A 21,239-nucleotide genomic window follows, 5' to 3' on the forward strand; every position below is an offset into this window, starting at 1 on the left:
TGCTCATGCTCTCTCTCTCTCTCAAAAATAAATAAACATTTAAAAAAAAGGAGAAAGAAAACAATCCTCTTTACATTTGCATCAAAAATAATAAAATATCTAAGAATAAACTTAATTAAGGAAGTGAAAGACCTGTAGTCTGAAAACTATAAAATACTGATGAAAGAAAGTGAGAAAACACAAACAAGTGGAAAGATATATTCCATGCTCATGGAATGGGAAAACAAATATTCTTAAAATGTCCATTTAACCCAAAGCAATCTATACATTTAATTCAATCCTTATCAAAAATACCAATAGCATTTTTCATAGAACTAGAACAAATAATCTTAAACTTTGTATGGAACCACAAAAGACCCTGAATAGCCAAAGTAATCTTCAAAAAGAACAAAACGGGAGGTATCACAATCCCACATTTCAAGTTACACTATAAAACTGTAGTGATCAAAACGGTATGGTACTAGCACAAAAAGAGACACACAGATCAGTGGAGCAGAATAGAGAACCCAGAAATAAACCCACAATTATATGGTCAATTTATCTTTGACAAAGAAGGTAAGATTATGCAACGGGAAAAAGAAAATCTCTTCAACAAATGGTGTTGGGGAAATGAGACAACTCCATGCAAAAGAATGAAACTAGACCACTTTTTTATACTATACACAAAAATAAACTCAACATGGATTAAGGACCTAAACGTGAGACCCGAAACCATAAAAATCCTAAAATAGAGTACAGTAATTTCTGTGACATTGGCTACAGCAACATTTTTCTAGATATGTCTCCTGTGGCAAGAGAAACAAAAGCTAAGAGAAACAAAACTAAACTACTGGGACTACACCAAAATAAAAAGCTTCTGGGCCACACAGGAAACAATCAATCAAACTAAAAGCCAACTAAATGGGAGGAATTATTTGCCAATGACATATCTGATAAAGAGTTAGTATCCAAAATCTATAAAGAACTTATAAAACTCAATTCCCCCCAAAATGAATAATCCAATTAGCAAATGGACAGAAGACACGAATAGACACTCTTCCAAAAAAGACCAACAGATTCTTAATTATAGAGAACAAACTGATAGCTCCCAGAGCACAGGTGGGTGGGGAGATGGGAAAATAAGTGAAGGGGATTAACACTTATCATGATGAGCACTGAGTAGTATATAGAGTTGTTGAATAACAAAAATCACTGTATCATACACCTGAAATTAATATAACACTGTATGTTAAGTATACTGGAATTAAAATTTTTAAAAATGTTTCGGAACTAGAAAAAGTAATTGTTGCACATCACTGTGCATGTAGCAAATGCTCCTGAGTTTAACTTGAGTAAAGTTATGTGAATTTTACCACAATTCAAATAAAAACATGCACTTATCCTTAGGCCCATTAATTCTACTTACAAATGTCTATCCTAAGGAAATAATCGGAGATATGAATAATGATTTGAATTCTAAATTGTTCATTGCATAGTAAGGTACTTGGACAAAAAGAAATCTGAATAACCTTGATATTCAACAATAGGAAAATGGTTAACTAAATTATTATACATGCATGTATACATACTCACATAGACATGGAATATTAACATTATTAAAACCATGTCCTGGAAAAAGAATGTGCTGAGGAAATTCTCACATTGTTAACACAGAATCCAAAAGATTATCACATTGTATACTCTATGTTTTAAAGTGTGTATGTGTATGTGTGTATATGCATGTGCCAGAGAAAAATGATTTAAAGACAAGACTACAAAATATAACTGTGGTTATCTTTACATTTGGGAATATGAATGATTACTTCATATCTGTTATGTAACTTCTATTTGCTTTTCTCCATTTTCCAGTTTTGTATTGGAAAAATAAAAATTATTTTAAAGTATCAATAACTATGATTAAAAAGATATCACAATAATATAACTATGTAATCATAATAATAACAATTATTAGAATAACTATGATTTAACTGTGGTTAAAATAATAGGAACTGCAAAATCTGAAAAAGAGAATATTCAAGAAAATGTGAATGAAGGGCTATCAAGGGAAGGGAATTTGAAACTCACCCTGTACAGATCAGATCAAAGAACCTGAACCAACAGATATTAGAGAAAGACAGACTGACTTAATAGAAGGACAGGAATTTAAATAGAATTTTTAAAAATGAGAACAGGTTATCTTAAAATGTTCTGATTTTTTCTGTCATTGGAAGTATTTGAGAAATGGCTTGACCATAATTTTTGAGGAACCTTCACAGTGATTTAAACTCTAGACAGGTGGTTAGACCTAGAAATCTCTTTCACCAGAGATTCTAACATTTGGATGCTACCTAATAAAAATATCTAAGTATTTCCATTCCTCACCATCTATAACTTACTTCTTTGGGGTAAGGTATTACTGTTCCTGGGAATTCTCTTTTAACTCCTTTGGGGGTGGGGGTGGGAGGGGCAAAGCAGATTGCCTTACTGAGTTCAAAAGTAGTTCCTTTGGGGTCAGAGTACATGTTTTTTTTTTTTTTTTTATCATTGTATACTTACTTCTTACAACAGTTCCAAGTATACAGTTCACCCATACGAACTCAGACTTTTTATTTGCATAAGCCAATGCAGACTTTTTATTTGCATAAGCCAATGCAGGTATTAGACCTGACTAATACACTAACCTCCAGATCTACACCAACCACTTGTCCCTTGGCCTCAGCAACATGCTTCATTTCTTACCCGGGGTAGCCCCACCTCCTGGCATCTACTGAGCCTCTGGCCCTTCCACTAGATTCCCAGAGAGCCATGAAACATAACAAAGAAAGACCAAGTTCATGGGTTTGGGGTGAACAAAGTGAACTTCCACCCTTCTCCCCAGTTGCTCCCCTTATTGTCCCAAGATGTGGTGACTCTATAAGACTTCTCTCAAGGCACCTCACATAGCCAAGCAAATAGCCCTGTTTCCTTAAGCAGCTGTGACCATCTTGTGCTTGCTTTCCCTCTTTTTTCTTTCACTTCCCTTTTGTCACTTCACTGTGATCATTTGCCCCAGTAAAGCACTAGCACATATTTTGCTTTCAGGTCTGTATTCCCAAGGATCCACACTAAGATAGCAATTGAAATTTTACTGTGAGTTAGTTAACCAAAAAATAAATCCTTCTGAAAGCATGAGCCACAGGTAAACTCTCATACAAAGGACCAAAGGGAAGAATTGATTGGGGGCCTGGAGAAGGACAAGAGGCCTGCCATGTGCAGCAGCTGGAGGTCCCTAGGGCCAGAAACATGGCCTGATGACAGTGGGTGGACATCCAAGAATGACCGACCAAAGTCACTTCTGTCTGTGTTGTCTAAAGCTTGCAGAGGAAAAGTTTTACTAGTAAACTTGCCCCTTGCCTTAGCCCTCCCCAAACTCTATTAAGCAACCTGCTAGATGATACCATCATTTCCCAAGGCCCTTCTCACAGAGTTTAATTCCCATTATGCTCCCAATCCTTGTGCCCTCTACTCACCAACTTTCAGCTCCCCGCCTACAATGACCATGCATGCCACACTCAGAACATTGCTTCTGTCCACAGGGAATTCTAAAGTCCCCATCACATAGAGGCCTTTGAGGAATGGAAGATTCATATCCACAAGGACAGTCCTGTCTGAGGAAGAAAAAGAAATTGCTCAGACGCATAAGCAATACAAGAATTGCCTTCTCTCCTCTAGTGATTTACCCTGAGATTCTCTAGGCAATTTAGGAGCTGCTTATGTTGCTACCAATGCCAGGCCAGGTGCAGCAACTAAAACAAGTAGTTTTCAAAGGACTAGGCCTTAATAAAGAGACAGGAGTTTTAAAAAATGCATGATAGGGCGCCTGGGTGGCGCAGTCGGTTAAGCGTCCGACTTCAGCCAGGTCACGATCTCACGGTCCATGAGTTCAAGCCCCGCGTCAGGCTCTGGGCTGATGGCTCAGAGCCTGGAGCCTGCTTCGGATTCTGTGTCTCCCTCTCTCTCTGCCCCGCCCCCGTTCATGCTCTGTCTCTCTCTGTCCCAAAAATAAATAAACGTTGAAAAAAAAATGCATGATTAATAAATCCTTCCATTGCCTAAAAAAACAAGTGTTATGGCCAAAAGGCAGTGTTTGTGCCTCAAACAGCTCCCCCAGGCCTACTTTAGTGCACATGTATAGGAAAGTTCCCTATCCTTTGGCCCTTCCCTTCACTTTGACTGTAATTTCAGGTAGGCAGAGAAGCAAAGATATGACCTTGGCTTCTGAAGTCAGATGATTTGGATGTGAATCCCAGAACTGCTACTTATTAACTGTATGAACCAACACATTTACCTTTCTGTGCCTCAGTTATCTAATCTGTGAAATGGGAATAATAAAAATGCCTGCTTCATTCACAGGGCTCTTGTGAGGGTGAAATGAGTTCACAAATCTAAAGTGCTTATACAGTACTAGTAAGTAATTCTCAATCTCCTAATTCCTACAATGTAAAGCAAAAGTCTAGTGTGTGCTCAAGAAATGCTGGATATTTTCATTACTGGTACTGTTGTCAATTAACCTGGCATGCTTGTAGAGCTCCTCTGACAACACAAAACCGTTGTTCTTCATCGCCCATTTCATAAAGTTTCCATACAACTTCATAAAAAAAAGAATCAAAGATTTTTGTCTGAAAGTAACAATAAGGCAATACATGAATAAAAATTCTTATTTAAAACAGAAAATATTTTGTGTATGCCAAAGTATTAAGTGTTACTTTCTGAGGCTTAGTAGTAATTCAACACAAATTAAAGATCTCAAATAAATGTTTCTGCTTAAATTTCAAGTACCATAATCAGTGACACATGTAAAGGTTTTAAGGAATTTTGTTAACATAATTTCATGTCTCATTCCAGGAAACAATGTACCCTGCTGTTCTAAAGGACCTGCCCTCCACCAAAGTAATTTCTCAAAGGGTGTCTTTTCTAGTCCCTACTTTGCTAGTTATAAGACTGCCACACCTTCTTGTGACAGAGACTCTAGGGTTGTAAACCAAACAATTTCTCTTTTCCTACGGGGTTCACAGCTAGACTATCTTTTCTAGCCTCCTCTGCATATGGTGAAGCCCATATGACTGAGCTATAGTCAATAAAATATAGGAAGGATTGAAATGTGACATCTCCAGGCCTGGTTCATAAACTCTCCAGTAGGCACTTTCTCCTTGCCCTTGTCTCTCGGTCGGACAGTAGAACAATGGTTCTCAAGGTATGGCTGTGGTCCAACAGCCACCACCTACTCTCCCATTCAAAATCAACCCAAGTTTTAGCTCTGCTAGTAAGATATTCCCAGTCTCCTCACTGGATCCACCACTCCTGCCATGGAAATCTGTCTCTGGTTTGCTATCCCATGATACCCTATACATTCTAATATCAGAACACTAAAACATATTATAATTACATCCATAATTAGTGTGTGTAAGGAGATGATTGTCACTGGGCTGGTCCTTAGTGTAATTACGCCTTTCTCACCCACTGTAACTTTCTTACGGGAATCCATTTTTAACAACCCTTGTGCTTATTGTGAATTCAGAGATAAAGTTGTTGGGTGGCTCAGTCAGTTAAGCATCAGACTTTTGATTTTGGCTCAGGTCATGATCTCATGGTCATGAAATCAAGCCACATGTCGGGCTCTACATCAAGTGTGGAGCCTGCTTAAGATTCTTTCTCCCTCTCCTTCTACCCCTCCCCTGCCTGTGCTCTCTCTCTCAAATAAATAAATAAATAAATAAATAAATAAATAAATAAATAAATAAATAAATAACAAAAAAAAGATACAGTTGCTAAATAAAGATTTCCCAGATCTGCGGAGTTTAGGTCCCTACACAACTTAAACTCAAGAGTACATTGGTAACAGATACAAATGAACCATCAGGCTAAGACGAAAATAAATAAATATTCCAATTTCATCTCTGGTGCTTTAAAAACATTCAAACAGGGGCGCCTGGGTGGCTCAGTCGGTTAAGCATCTGACTTCGGCTCAGGTCACGATCTCACAGTCTGTGAGTTCGAGCCCCGCGTCGGGCTCTGTGCTGACAGCTCAGAGCCTGGAGCTTGTTTCCGATTCTGTGTCTCCCTCTCTCTCTGCCCCTCCCCTATTCATGTTCTGTCTCTCTCTGTCTCAAAAATAAACAAACGTTAAAAAAAAATTTTAAAAAACATTCAAACAAAAGAGTGAAATATCCAGAGAATGTTCTAGGTTTAACACACATTTTGGAAGTTCATGAGTTTAATATGACTTCAAAATTAAGATGCAAATTATTTCAAGCAAGCACCTTTAAAAAATTAAAAAAGTTCTATGCCAATAACCCCTATCTATTCCAACCTATGGCCCAAACTACCAACATTTGGCTGCCAAGCCTGATTTTAAAAATGATTAAATTGCTTCAATAAATGTTTTATCTCATCTACAGAGTACTCACACGCACAAAAGCATGATATTAGGCTTCATTTTAACATACTTATCAGTTAAAATAGGACAATTTCCGTCCTTCTGGTCTTTATCACATACTCCTCTTAGAAGAAATTTCTCCTTTTGATTGCCCTATCCTTTCCAAATATACCAACAAATTTCACACAAATCGCAGGTAGCTTAATTATTGCAAGCTCCATGAGAACAGAGACCACAGCTGCAATTCTTACATTTACTTGCTCAGGACCTTGAACAGTAGATACTCAAAAATAACACCAAAGAACATACACATACCCCGCATGTAAAATCTAATAGCTATACAAGAGGAAGTATAGGATGAAGACAAGAGTAGAAACATTGCTCTTACTTTACTTTGAAATTTCCTGGATCTGTCTAGTCACCTTTTCTTCTTTCTTTTCCTCCCACGTGATGTGTCAAATCTTGTTGAGTGGTAGGAATTCAAACATGAGGAAGACATGTCTCCCATCATCAGATGAGGACAGATAAACAAATAAGTACAATGCGATATACTTGAAATGATAATATAATTGACCTTTGAGCAATATAGGTTTGAACTGCATGGATCCACTGTATCTGATAAATACAATATGGTACTTTAAATGTCCATTATGTTCCTTCTGATTTCCTTAATAACATTGTCTTTTCTCTAGCTTACTTACTATTGTAAGACTACAATAGATATTATAAGTAACCTACAAAATATGTATTAATTGTTTCTGTTATTGGTAAATCTTCTGGTCAACAGTAGGCTATTAGTAGTTACATTTGGGGGAGTTCAAAGTTATACACAGATTTTTGACTGCACAGGGTGGGGGATCAGCACCCTAACTCCCATGTTGTTCAAGGTCAACCGTATATTTTTTCATTAAATGGAGGTTGACCTCATCTTTACTCCCAACTACTTCAAAATAGAAATTCTATCAATGTGCTTAATAAAAAAAAAATTCTGTGAAGATGAAAGAAACAAATGCCCTATAAATATTTGTATCAAGGATATTCTGTACCATAATAACAGAGACTACAGCTATCCACACAAGAAACGTAGGCAAAAGAATCCATTCCAAACTAGTCTCCAAAGCATATCAGCTACACGTCCAAACTGACCAACCCTGAGCTACAATGACAGCTTCTAGTGGATTTCTATCTTTCCCAGGTGTGGAAAGTTAGGATCAATATGCCACTTTCTTTAAGTAGCTTCATTTCCATGAAATTATTCAAAACATTTCAGAAAAAAAATCACTCAGTAACATTTATACAAACCACTTAAAAACATGAATGATAGACCACCTCTAAATTAACTGTGGCCTGATGCTTTTCATCTTGCCTTGCTTTGGCCAAGGCTTTTCCATCCTGCTCTGTCAGTGACCAATCTATCCTACTTGAGAGAATGAGCATGGGCATATGGAGGGAACCATCTGGAATTTCTGTTGCTCGATGGGAGGCTGATGGGGGAACAGATCTGGAAAGAGACTCCAAAAAGAATTAACGAGTACCAGATGTAATTAAAGACTGCTTTTTCCCCCCAAAGGAGTTTGGGACCAGCCTTGGGGTGGTGCCTCTTGGTTCCAAATTACACCCCCTTTCCACTTGTTCATCTATCAAACACTAAACATCCCACCATCTTTATTTTGGCATCTTGTGCCAAGCAGTGTTTTGTTTGTTTGTTTGTTTTCTCCCCTTAAAGAGTTGTATTTTGACAATTATAAGGGCAAAGCTTTAGAAATAATATCTGGAAATTTAACGCTATGAAAGAATCACCTGAAATTCCCCATATATCAAATGCAACAACAACAAAGATGCTTTAGTCTTCTGTACATGCACTAGCTACCCTTATGACCAGAAAGCCTGACCCAAATCAAAAACCAGATGCTTCTGGACAGAGGGCTAGGGATTTTTTTTGTATCAGGACTAATCTGGTTACAAAGTATTCCATGTCATTTTAACACTAGATTTAAACTCATTTTTTTTTTTTTTGCAACAAAGTGAGATAATCAAGGTCACTATTGTGTAGCATTCCAAGGGTCTGACACTTGTCTAAATCCTGCAGAAATGAGATCAAGGGCGAAGGGCACAGATCCTGGGAATAATGATGGGGTCACATTAACAAGCATAATTTAGGGCATGCAGACCCACTACTTGTATGGTACTCACTGTATCAGGCCCCATAACTTAGGTGCTGAAGACAGTTTCCATTACAACCCTGCTATTGTCAAAAACACAGCCTACAACCAACTTTGGACACAGCTCAGACTTCTGAGGGAGAATGATGGCATGCAAGGGCAGAGCAGGACATACAAGGATTATTTTTGGGCTTGTTATGTTCCTGTACTTTCCATAATTAACAAGTACACATAATCGTTTTTACATTCAGCCTTAGCCACAATATCTCCCATAAATATGTGAACTAATGGAAAAGTTACATGCTAATGCCATTTAAAACAGTGATTGGTGGTGGTTTTTTTTTCCTCTGATTGCTTAGCTTTTGGTGAATCTAACGATTTATCCAATATTCTGTCTACACAATTTGTGAGAATGACTGGTACATCCAAAGAAGTACTCCAAAAACAGTGGAAATTCTCATACATAAATATTTCACAGAGATGAAAGGTTAACATGATTGAAAATTAGTGTCAAGCAGAATAATATGCAGAGATGATGGTATTCATTTATCAATAACTCATTCCCTTTTAGAAAAAGCAGAACAAAGAATGCTAGAAGGGAAGGTTGCATTCGTTCTATAACTAAATTCTTTTCAAAGAGCTGCTCACTTTATACCCTGCCTTCTTTTTTAAGTCAAATCCACACAGGTGGTTTCTTTATTCTACTCTTACCTTTTTTTTTTTTTTTCAAACTGGTCTTAAAAATAAGCAGAAGAGGCAGTTTTCAAAGTGCCCAGAGGCACATGATTCAAGACTGAAAGCCAACTTCCCTAACTCCTTGAAGAAAAACCATCTGCCTGCCTGTGTGGGGGGGAGAAGGAGGGAGGTTGGAGGAAGAGCTGCTTTAACTTTGGAAAATAAATACCCATCCCACTCCCCACTCTCTCTGTGTCTTTCTCAATCACATACAGACATGCATGACTCTCATAGTAGAATCAACATTTTAAATTATGATATTTTAATTGATCAATAAAATGTTTAACATACAATGTTTATCTCTTCCTCTAGTCTATACCATCTGTTCTTCAAAAATATTTGAATCTATTTAATAGGAAGGTCTTTAAGCAAAACTACCAACTGTATCAAATCAATCCTCTGAATCCCAAATTTTGAAAGGAAAGTACCAGAAGGTGCTGCTGTTTTCATAAAAATAGAAAAGAATCTGTGCTTTCTCTCATTCCAGGCTTTGTTTTATCTGTTAAATCTTGAGATGGTGTTGTGCTGTTCTCTCCATTAGACCTCAGAGAATTCAGAATGACCCAATTTGTGTTGCCATTTTAAAAAACCAACTTGGATATTAAAAAATAATATATAATAATGATATATATATAATTATATATATGATATCATATGATATATATAATGATATATATAATTATATATATATCATATGATATAAATAATGATATATAATCAACATAAAAAAAGCTGTACATATTTAATGTATACAACTTAATGAGTTTGGAGATAAGTATATATCTATAACCATCATTATAAGTTCTATCCATCTTTTTCAAAAGTTTCCTCCCACCCTTTTTATTATATTAGTATTATTACTATTATTATTATTTTGTGATAATAACACTTAGCCTAAGATCTAGCCTTTCAGCAAATTTTTAAGTATATAACAGTATTATTTCCTATGGCCACTCTGCTGTACAGAAGATCTCTAAGATCTATTCATATTGCATAACTGAACTTCATATTCTTTGTCTACTACCTCGCCATATCCTCCTCCTCCTAGTCCCTAGCAACCAGTCGATTAAGAAGATGGCTGAGGGGTGTCTGGGTGGCTCAGTCGGTTAAGCCTCCGACTTCACCTCAGGTCATGGTCTCAGGGTTCAGGGGTTTGAGCCTCACATCAGACTCTGTGCTGACAGCTCAGAGCCTGGAACCTGCTTCAGATTTGGTGTCTCCCTCTCTCTCTGCCACTCCCCTGCTTGTACTGTCTCTCTCTCTCTCGCTCTCTCTCTCTCTCTCTCTCTCTTTTCTCTCTCTCTCTCTCAAAAATAAAATAAACATTGAAAAACAATTTAAAAAATATGGCTGAGTGACTGGGATCTCATATGTGGAGTTTAAGAAACAAGACAAATGATCATAGGGGGGAAAAGAGAAAGGAAAACCAAGAAACAGACTCTTAACTACAGTGAACAAACTAGTGGTTCCCAGAGGGGAGCTGGGTAGGTGAATGTGTGAAATAGGTGATGGGGTTGAAGTAGTACACTTGTTGTAATAACCACCAGCTGTTGAATGGAATTGTTGAATCACTAAATTATATACCTGAAAAAAATATGACACTGTACATTAACTAACTGGAATTTAAATAAAAAAAATTTAAATCAAAAAATTAAAAAAATTAAATGGGCAAAGGAACTGAATAAACGTTTATTTAAAGAAGACATACAGGGGCGCCTGGGTGGCTCAGTCGGTTAAGCAGCCGACTTCGGCTCAGATCATGATCTCGCGGTCCGTGAGTTTGAGCCCCGCGTCGGGCTCTGTGCTGACAGCTCGGAGCCCAGAGCCTGTTTCAGATTCTGTGTCTCCCTCTCTCTCTGACCCTCCCCCGTTCATGCTCTGTCTCTCTCTGTCTCAAAAATAAATAAACGTTCAAAAAAAATTAAAAAAAAAAAGAAGACATACAAATAAACAACAATTTATATAAAAGGGTGCTCAATATCACTAATCATCAGGGAAATACAATCAGAACCACTAGAGATATCATCTCATATCTATTAGTAGAACTTTCATTAGGAAGAAGGAAGGAAGGAAGGAAGGAAGGAAGGAAGGAAGGAAGGAAGGAAGGAAGGAAGGAAGGAAGGAAAGAAAGAAAGAAAGAAAGAAAGAAAGAAAGAAAGAAAGAAAGAAAGAAAGAAAGAAAGAAAGAAAACAAAAGATAACAAGTATTGATAAGGAATTAAAAGGGTACCCTGGTACACTGTTGGTGGGAACAGAAATTGGTGCAGCCACTGTGGAAAACAGAAAGGAGGTTCCTCAAAGAATTAAAAATAGAGCTACCCTAAGATCCAGGAATCCCACTTCTGTGTATAACCCAAAGGGAATGAATGACAACAGGATCTCAGGGAGCTATCTGAATTCCCATGTTCCTTGGTGTTGCCATTGGAGACAAGGTCCATGGTGCTCTGATGGCTTGGATGTCTTGAGTACCAAAAAGAAAACCTAGACCTTGTAATCCCCAGATGATCTAAAAGTGAAAAGTATACATTTTGTTAAATATGAGGTCAGATGTTAAAATACAGTTTGGCTTTATCCACATAATTTTATTACTCTATAGACCACTGATGAATCTGTACTAATCATGTTTAGGGACAAAATCCCTCTTCAATCCTTGTAGTGAAGGATATTTACATACGTGGAAAGACATGAACTAGTAGCTCTCAGGTGATGGAGTTATTACATTTTTTTCTTGTTACACGTAATGTCAAAGCCAAAGGAGGCACAGAACTTACTTGTCTCCTTAAGAAAAATAATGAGACAGATTCTAGTTAACAAATATATTTCACACTTTAACCCTGAAGAAAAAACTATATCTATAAAATAAATGATTCATTCCTGAAAGAAGCTGTTCAGGCTTAGGCCCATGTAGCAAACATTCTATTCAATGAATTTAATTCCCCCATCAAATATTTTCTTCTACAACAAATTATTTTTATTTAATGCAAAGAGTTCTTGCTTGGGGGTTCCAAAATAAATTCATCTCCCCTTGAATTTAGATACTGTCCCAGAGACCATGATGTTTCCTAGAACTTTTATTCACAATTCTAAGTATTTCTTTTTTATTTATTTATTTTTTTTTCAACGTTTATTTATTTTTGGGACAGAGAGAGAGCATGAACGGGGGAGGGTCAGAGAGAGAGGGAGACACAGAATCGGAAACAGGCTCCAGGCTCTGAGCCATCAGCCCAGAGCCCGACGCGGGCTCGAACTCACGGACCGCGAGATCGTGACCTGGCTGAAGTCGGACGCTTAACCGACTGCGCCACCCAGGCGCCCCCACAATTCTAAGTATTTCAACAATAACATCCAGATTTTACAATCTCTGCCAAAAATCCCAATGCTCTAAAGTGTCTCCATGCTGCCTGGCAAAGTTACTGAAATACCCATTTTTAGAGTTAATCCTTTTTCATATCCAGGGTATCCAGAAATCCCTAAGAGAAGAATGATATATAAAAGCAGTATTATTGACTGAGAGATGTATTCATTCATCCATTCATTTCACTTAGCAAATATCAAGTTGTGCTGTCAGATGCTGACATGTGCCTAAGAAACAAATACAAATAAAACAAGGCTCTCACTCCACAAAGAGGAGTGAATATTTTAATGAGATTGAGCAGGTGAGTTTTTGATGGAAGTAAGATGTAGATCTGAATCTTTTTCAGTATTTCCTTCCGATACCCACCAAAATAATCATGGCAAGACTCAGGTAATGTTTCAAAGTAAGGAAGACTGTTTCTCTCTTCCTTCTAGTTCCCATCCACTCCTGAGAACTCACTGCTCTCATCTGCTCATAGCTCTCCAATAACCAGAATCCCACTCATGTCCCATCTACCTACACTGCACACACTTCCAGGGTCTAAATGATTCTATAGTTTCAGTCTCTTCTCAACTGTGCCCTCATTTTATCCAGGCTCCAGTCACTAGTACCTGACTAATGAAGAATTAGTGTAGGAAAAATATACTGGCCAATTCATCTGTGACTCTTTGCCCAAAAAGCAGTCTGGTACAATGGAATCCTCACCAGATTAGAATTCAGACAGACCAAAGTTGGAATTCCAAATAAGCCATTCCTTGAAAAAATTGCTTACCTTCTATGACTTTCCATTCCTCAAGTGCAAAATAAGATCAATAATACGTTATGGAGGTGACAGTAAGGATTAGGTGAAGTACCACATATACAAGTAGAACAGTGCTTGGCATATAACAAGCATAAAGTTATTAGCTATCACCTGTTTTGTATATCCAGTACATATTATTGCATATCTACTCTATACCTGTTGCTCTGCTGTTTGGTGAGGCAAAGAGGCACAATCCTTGCTCTTATGAAACTTAAAATATTTTTAAATTTTTTTTTCAACGTTTATTTATTTTTGGGACAGAGAGAGACAGAGCATGAATGGGGGAGGGGCAGAGAGAGAGGGAGACACAGAATCGGAAACAGGCTCCAGGCTCTGAGCCATCAGCCCAGGGCCTGACACGGGGCTCGAACTCACGGACCGCGAGATCGTGACCTGGCTGAAGTTGGACACTTAACCGACTGCGCCACCCAGGCGCCCCGAAACTTAAAATATTTTTTAAATGTTTATTTATTTATTTTGAGAGAGAGAGAGAGAGAGAGCATATGTGAGTTGGGGAGGGGCAGAAAGAGAGAGGTAAAGAGAGAACCCCAAAGAGGCTACATGCTCAGCAGAAAGCCCAACATGGGACTTGATCTCACAACCTGAGCCAAAATCAAGAGTCAGCTGCTTAACTGACTGAGCTACCCAGGCACCTCAAAACTTAAAATATTTTAGAGAAAATTGACATTTAACCATAATCACACAAATAAATACATGGCACAAACTGAGCTAAATGGTAAAAAGGAAAATGAATGATGTTATGGAGATATTACACTCTAGAGAAAGTAGTATGCATGAAAAGCAAGAGACTGGAAACAGACCCATATGTTCCAAAGACCGAAAAGCAGCACCAGGGCCTGTAGAATCTTGAGGAGAGCAGTGAGGCGAGGGGCTGGAAAGGTAGGTGAGGAAGGAGATCAAGCAGGACTTTGGAGGCTCTGTAACACATTGAGACGTTATCCTAGGAATAACATTAAGGCAGGAAAGGCTAGTAAGCAGGGAGATTACATAAGCAATTTGTGACTTAAAAAGAGTAGATGAGGGCAAGAGCCGCAGAAAGGGAGTAAGAGGAATCCTAATGGTTTATCCAACATGTGATGATGCAATGATTAGGGTGGTGAAAGGAGAGATAAGAAAAGCAGAGAGATTTGAAAAATAGCTTGGAATAGAATGTACAAGATTAGTTTAAGTGTCAAGAACAACTCAGAGCAATGGATAATGGAAAAGATGACAAATAGTGAAATAGGAAAAGCTGGAGGGGGAGCAAGCTGGCAGCTGGGAAGGTGAGCCTTGGGAATGGAAGAGGATATATACAGAGGATTCTCTCTGGGTTCTAGTTTGAGATACCTGTAAGTCATCCCAGTGGAGATCTCAAGTTGAAAGTTGGACATATGGGTCTCATGCATGGAAAAAGCAAAAAGATTAACTGGCTTCCGATGTTGTCTATAGGTTGATGACTATCAAATTTATGTTCTCAGCAATCACCAAGGGAGAAAACAAAGTATGAGGAGAAAATACTCAATATGTGGAAGTCAATGAGGGCTCAAGGGAATTATTTTAATCATATAGATATATAAAAAGATGAATGTATGCTGCAAGAAAGTACAATGAAGGAGGGAAATCTGCAGATAGGAAAAGAGACAATTGAGGTACCTGAAAAGCAAGACTGGTTTTTCAAGGCCAGACACAGAGAAGAGCAGGTGATGCTGACCTTTGAGAGAAGGTAAAGCACTTTCTCTGATAGAGAAAGGATAGAAGATAGGAGCACGTGCAATCTATATACATTCACCTCTTTTCAAGAGGAAACTGAGGGTTGGTACAAAGCATAAACATTAAATACACTGGAAAAATTGTGAAGTTAGGATACACCTTCAGCTTGCCTCTAAATCATATAATATAAACACCAGACTCCACTTGCCAACAAGCAGTCAGGGATGACCTCTAATTATAAAACCCTGTGTGAAATAAATCTATATATGGGGGCATTAGGTTTAGTATTTCCCTAAGAAATTATATTACCTTAACAACATCTGAAGGGGATTCTTTTTAAAGTAACTGATGAAAATTAAATAAAGATGAAGGCTGTAGAAACACATGAAATTATTAATGTTATTAACATGTGTGTGTATATTTCCACATATCAAACCAAAAATATATTTGAACTAGGGGGTCTTTTTAGCCAATCTCAAAAAGAGATTGGTTCCATACTGCAATGTGGGTAAACCTTGAAAACGTTATACAAAGTGTAAAAAGTCACTGTATAATTTCATTTATATGAAATTCCAGATTAGGCAAATCTAAAGAGACAGAAAGTAAATTAGAGGTTGGTTGGGGCTGGGGGGGATAGAGGGATCAAGGAGTGATTGCTAAGGGGTATGGGGGTTTTTTGCTAGGTAATGAAAACATTCTAAAATTGATTACAGTGATGATTGCACAACTCTATATACTAAAAGCCATTGAATTGTACACTTTAAGTGGATGAATTATATGGAATGTGAATTATGCTTCAATTAAGCTCTTAAAAATGAAGAGGTATTGGGGTGCCTGGGTGGCTCAGTCGGTTAAGCAGCCGACTTCGGCCCTGGTCATGATCTCGCGGTCCGTGAGTTTGAGCCCCGCGTCGGGCTCTGGGCTGATGGCTCAGAGCCTGGAGCCTGTTTCAGATTCTGTGTCTTCCTCTCTCTGACCCTCCCCCGTTCATGCTTTGTCTCTCTCTGTCTCAAAAATAAATAAACGCTAAAAAAAAAAAATGAAGAGGTATTTACTGCATTAATACGGAGAAATTCTCAAATTATATCTTTTAAAGCAAGGTGCAACACAGTTTATAATATACTATCATTTACGTAAAGGAAATGGTTAAAGAAAGATATATCTCTATAAGTGTAATTTAAAATTTTTTTGTATATGCAGCACAGAATTTCTCTAGAAGGATACCCAAAGACTTAGCAATATTGTTTTCAGGAAACGAAGCTACATGGAAGACAGAGATGAAGGGAAATTTTCCAATGAGTATTTTTGTGTTTTGTTTTGAATTTTGAACAATGTGAACTCATTATTTTTAAAGATTTTTAAAAATTGTAACTGAAATTAAAAATAAGTGTTATATTTTTAATTTACTACAGGCAAAATTGTAAGTGTGTGTGTGTGTGTGTGTGTGTGTGTGTGTGTGTGAGAGAGAGAGAGAGAGAGAGAGAGAGAGAGAGAGAGAGAGAGAGAGAGAGAAATTGAGAGTCTTTTCTTCTCTTATTGTCTTTGCCAGACTTATAATTTGTATCCTCTGCTAGCGATGCCTTGAGAAAGAGAGTTAACTGTCTGCTTTTTTTTTTTTTTTTTGACTTTCTATTTCTAGTGTCCCTTAGTTTACATTTTGGTATGTAGTGCTCCTTTTCCCATTTATCTGCATCTTTGCCATTTTTACATTTGGATATTTGTGAAATGCTTCCTGCTGCTTAGTATCTGTGAATCCAGGAAGACTGACTCTGCCATTGGGATTGGGGTTTGGTCCAATGTCTTAATTTGTTCTGATTTCAGGTTTTGCTTAGTAAATTAATATTTAGACAAAACCAAACTCCAGTACCTCGCATAGATTACACTGCCCTCTGGAAAGTTCTCCGTATTGTATTTTTACTCACTCTTAGTTCCTGGAGACAACTTCATAAAACAACGATTCATGGGTAGGCAAACAAGGGATTGTAAACATAAAGATAAACAGAAAACTGTAAAAGAGGGATACTAATAATCAATGATCAATTTAATAATCCCAAGAATACCCAAAGACAAAAAATAGAGCAAATAGAAGGTTCTAGTTTAAAAACATTTTCAGAGATATTTTAGAAATTATATCCATGAAAGCAAAAATAATGAGATGTAAGATATTTTAATTATCAATAAATTTTTAGTGAATTATAATTAACATACAATGTTATATCATCAAACTTTTAATCAGTAGATTGAGTAAATAGTAAAATGGACAGTGTTAGAAGTTTGAAATGTAAAATCAAGCTCATACATTCTCCCAAAAACAAAAAGAGTAAAAAGAAAATATCATAGGGAAGCTTATAAAACATAACAATAAACAACCCTAAAGTCCTAATACCTATCTACTTAGGCATTTAAAAAGGAAAAAACAAGCAAAAAATCATTAAGGACATAATTTACCATGGTCAAAGAAAAATGTATTCTGATAAGAAGAGTCCAGTGAGTAAGACAAAATACTTAAAGTTTACCAAAGATTAAAACAAGTTACCAACAAAAAATAAAACCAAATGAATTTTGGGTCATGTGTATCAGAAAACAAAAGAATCATCAAAGTTCTTTAGTTGCTCTGTGAATGAATTACTAGAAGATATATGTCAGTGAATGAAAACCAAATCCAGAAAGATGAAGATGTGGGGTTAAAAAAAAAAGCCATATGCAGAGAATCAAGTAAAATTTACAGAGGTCTACATAACTGTTAATGTATAATGTTAATAACATAACTTTCAATAAAATCCTCATCTATAAAGTATGGTTAATAATCATACATATCTAATAATGTTATTATGAAGATAAGAATGTCGATGTATAAACCACATATATATCAAACAGCAAATACTCAGTAAGCGCTTTTATAATCTCAGTAATTTGTGATTATCTGGGGGCCAAAAAAGGATATCTAACATTTTTAAATTAATATTTTCTTGATTAGTAGTGAGGTTCAGAATTTTTTTTCATGTTTTTTGGCTATTTGGTTCATTTCTCTATGACTGTCATTAGTATTTTTCTTCATTCAGAAAAAAATACAGGATATCTTTGTATATCGTAGATAATAATATGTATTGTCATGTTGTGTATTGTAAACAGTTTCTCCTCATAGCTTGAATTTTAGCTTTGCTTATGATTTCTTTGATCATAGGTAAGTTTTTTTGGAAGATCAAATTTACTTATTACCTGCATTCAAAAACATATTGCACATCAAATAACCAAAGTTAAAAAAAAAGGTAAAGAAAAGAAAAAAGGAAGATTCTCAACTGAAGACTAACACATGCTTTTATACAGAATAAACCTCCTGAAAATTGATCTTTTCAGTACTTCATCATGGCGAATTTTTACATTCTTATGTAACCAGAATTTTAGATCTTTTCTTTTACTGCTTCCAGATTTTCTGTTTTCTTCAGGAAGGCCTTCCACAGAATATAAATAAGAATGTAAAAAATAATCTGCAATATTTCCTTTTAATTTCTTTATATTTTGTATCGGGCTTTTTAGCTTACCTGGCATGATATGGCTTGGTAATAGAACAGAATTTTTTTAACATATGGGTAGATAACTTTTCCAGCACTGATTGCTTAAATGTAGTCTTTCCCCACAGTTTTGAAAAGCCATCCTAACTACCAAGTAAATTGTCATCTATTCGTGGATCTATTTCTGGACTCTATCTTGCTTCATTCACTTTAAATTTCTCTGTTCTTTATGTGGTATTCTTATGCCAATCCCACACCACTCTGATTGCTGAGCTTTATCTTGAATAAGCCTCCACAAATTAACCTCCTCTTTAAAAAGTCTTGGCTATTATTGTGTATTTGCTTCAACCTAAAAATGTTATAATCACCTTCTCACATTCTAGTTTTCTTAAAAAACTACCTTCAATTCTAACTGGGAATACTTGAATTTATAGACTCATGTAGAAGGGAATCTTTGCAATACTGTATTTTCCTGTACTGGTTTTTCATTCAACTTACCAAAGTTTTGAGGGTTTTTTTATATGATATGTAAATGCCTTGTTAAGTTGATATCTAGTTATTTCTTAAATCAAAAGTAGAATCTTTTGCCTGTCACCTTTTAAAATTAGAAATGCTATTGCTCATTGTATGTTGTTGTCATTTCCAGTCCTGTTGCTGATCTCTCCTGTTTAATAGGGTTCCCCTTGATTCTCTCGTATTTTTCTAGAAAAAAAAATGATGTGGGTTTACCAATAATTTTTCCTCTTTCTTTCTAATTGTTATTCCCTTTATATTTTTTCTTATTCTATTGCATTGTCATGCACTTCCAGTAATAGTAATGATGGTAGGCATTCATGTTTTGCTCCTGACTCTAATTGGATGCAGTTAATCTTTCATGGTTATTTATAATGCTTCCTGTGGATTTCTTGTAAATATTTTATATCAAGCTAAGGGAAATTCCTTCTATTTATAACCTAGTTATTTTTATTATTTACCAGTTATTGAAATTGGTTAAATGCTTTCTCTTTTATACACTGATCAGCCTTTGGGAAAAGTCTTGATGCTCCTACAAAATCCTCTTGATACCACCATGCAATCATTTTTCCTTCATGTAGGAAGCACATAAATTTAACACACTTTGATTATTAGCTTTTCTCTTTAGCCAAGACTACAAATAGCTCTGTGCCACATTCAAAGGGAACCTACATATTACAAAAAAAAATAAAAAGAATATGGAGCATCTTCAAAAATCTTGCTTAAAAGAGATGCTTAGATTTTATATTTATTTGCTTTAAATCTTATATGAAATAACTTGGAGAAATTTTTCCCTCTGTGTTCCAAATATGCTGAGAGACTTGTAACTAGATAACCACAATTTCTGTTTTTTATTTGTCTGTTCTTTCTTCAGCCCTTCTTATCATATCCTTCTCTCTGCCCCACTACCCTGGAAAAGTTTTCTCTGCTCACTCATACTTAGCTCCCTACAATAAACAACACCTCCATCATTAACCGCCCAAACCCTGTTGGCTCTGGAGTCTTGGGCAATTTGCATATTTAAGAAACCCATACTCAGAGAAACAGAACTGTAGACAGAGACTGGTATTGTACTTGATAAGGGAGAGAAAGGGAGAGTTAAATTCTTACCATTCTCTGATTCTCCATATAGTGAAAATTATGCCTCATTATTATAAAAAAAAATCAAAGTGTTTTCCTCGGGAAGGAAGAGAGAAAGTTCTAATCTTGCCCTAATGAATTATGTTAATAGAATTTTCCTGAAGTAGGACTATCCTTGCATTCCTAAGATTAAACTCTATTTAATCATTTATGAGTATTCTAAAGCATGGGCACATTTGATTTGCTAAGATTTCACATCAATGTCCATTAGATTAGACAATCTAGTTTTCTTTCATTGTGCTGTTTGTCCAGTTTTAGAATTATATAGTCTTGAGAATGAATTGGGAGGGTTTCTATCTTTTTTTTCTGGGCTCTAAAAGAATTTATAATATGGTTATTATGTGTCTCCTTAAGGTATGTTTTGCATTTTTTAAGAAGCATCCTAGTGATTTCAGATATAGGTAGGGTATGGATGCAACTTTGGGAATCAACTAGCATGAATAAATTCTTCCAAGTATACAATAAAGGATAAGTATTTTCTGCTGCTGTATTTTTTGTAAAAGCAAAAAACTGATGAAAAAAATCTTAAGTGTTTATCAGTAAGATAAACACATGATTCAGTAAATCATGTCACATTCCTACTCTGGAATATTATGCACTCATATCAAAAGGATGTGATAGCTTTCTCTACTGATATGAAAGGATCTCCAAGATATATTGTTAACTTTTTAAAAAGCCACCTATGAATACTTAGAACACAGTTTCATGCCAAAATGAAGGAATCCTTAGCATGCCATGTAAGAGCTCCAGAGTCAGACCTCTGGGTCCAAATTTTGTCCCTCTACCAATGAACTTCATGGTCTTTAAGTCTCAGTTTCTTGGCTGATAAAGAAGGATACTAATAGTGCCTCATAAAGTGATTATGAGGGCTACAAAGTGAACTCATCTTAAATGCTTATCATGGAGAAGAAAGATC

General features: G+C 36.3%; 1 protein-coding gene across 9 annotated transcripts in view; it reads right to left on the bottom strand.

Annotated features, from left to right (window-relative positions):
• PKHD1 (PKHD1 ciliary IPT domain containing fibrocystin/polyductin) overlaps positions 1 to 21,239 on the bottom strand; it is a 489,098-nt gene that overhangs the window by 181,460 nt on the left and 286,399 nt on the right. For 8 of the 9 annotated variants that reach the window (XM_011282361.4, XM_045057643.1, XM_045057638.1 and 5 more), the window contains one exon: positions 3,489 to 3,626. The exons of the other annotated variant lie outside the window; for it this stretch is intronic. In XM_011282361.4, coding sequence (XP_011280663.2) covers positions 3,489 to 3,626 — 138 coding nt within the window. The remainder of the gene's footprint in view (positions 1 to 3,488; positions 3,627 to 21,239) is intronic. 9 annotated transcript variants of the gene reach the window in all.

The sequence above is a fragment of the Felis catus genome, chromosome B2 (assembly GCF_018350175.1).
Source record: "Felis catus isolate Fca126 chromosome B2, F.catus_Fca126_mat1.0, whole genome shotgun sequence".
In the NCBI taxonomy this organism is placed as follows: Eukaryota; Metazoa; Chordata; class Mammalia; order Carnivora; family Felidae; genus Felis; species Felis catus.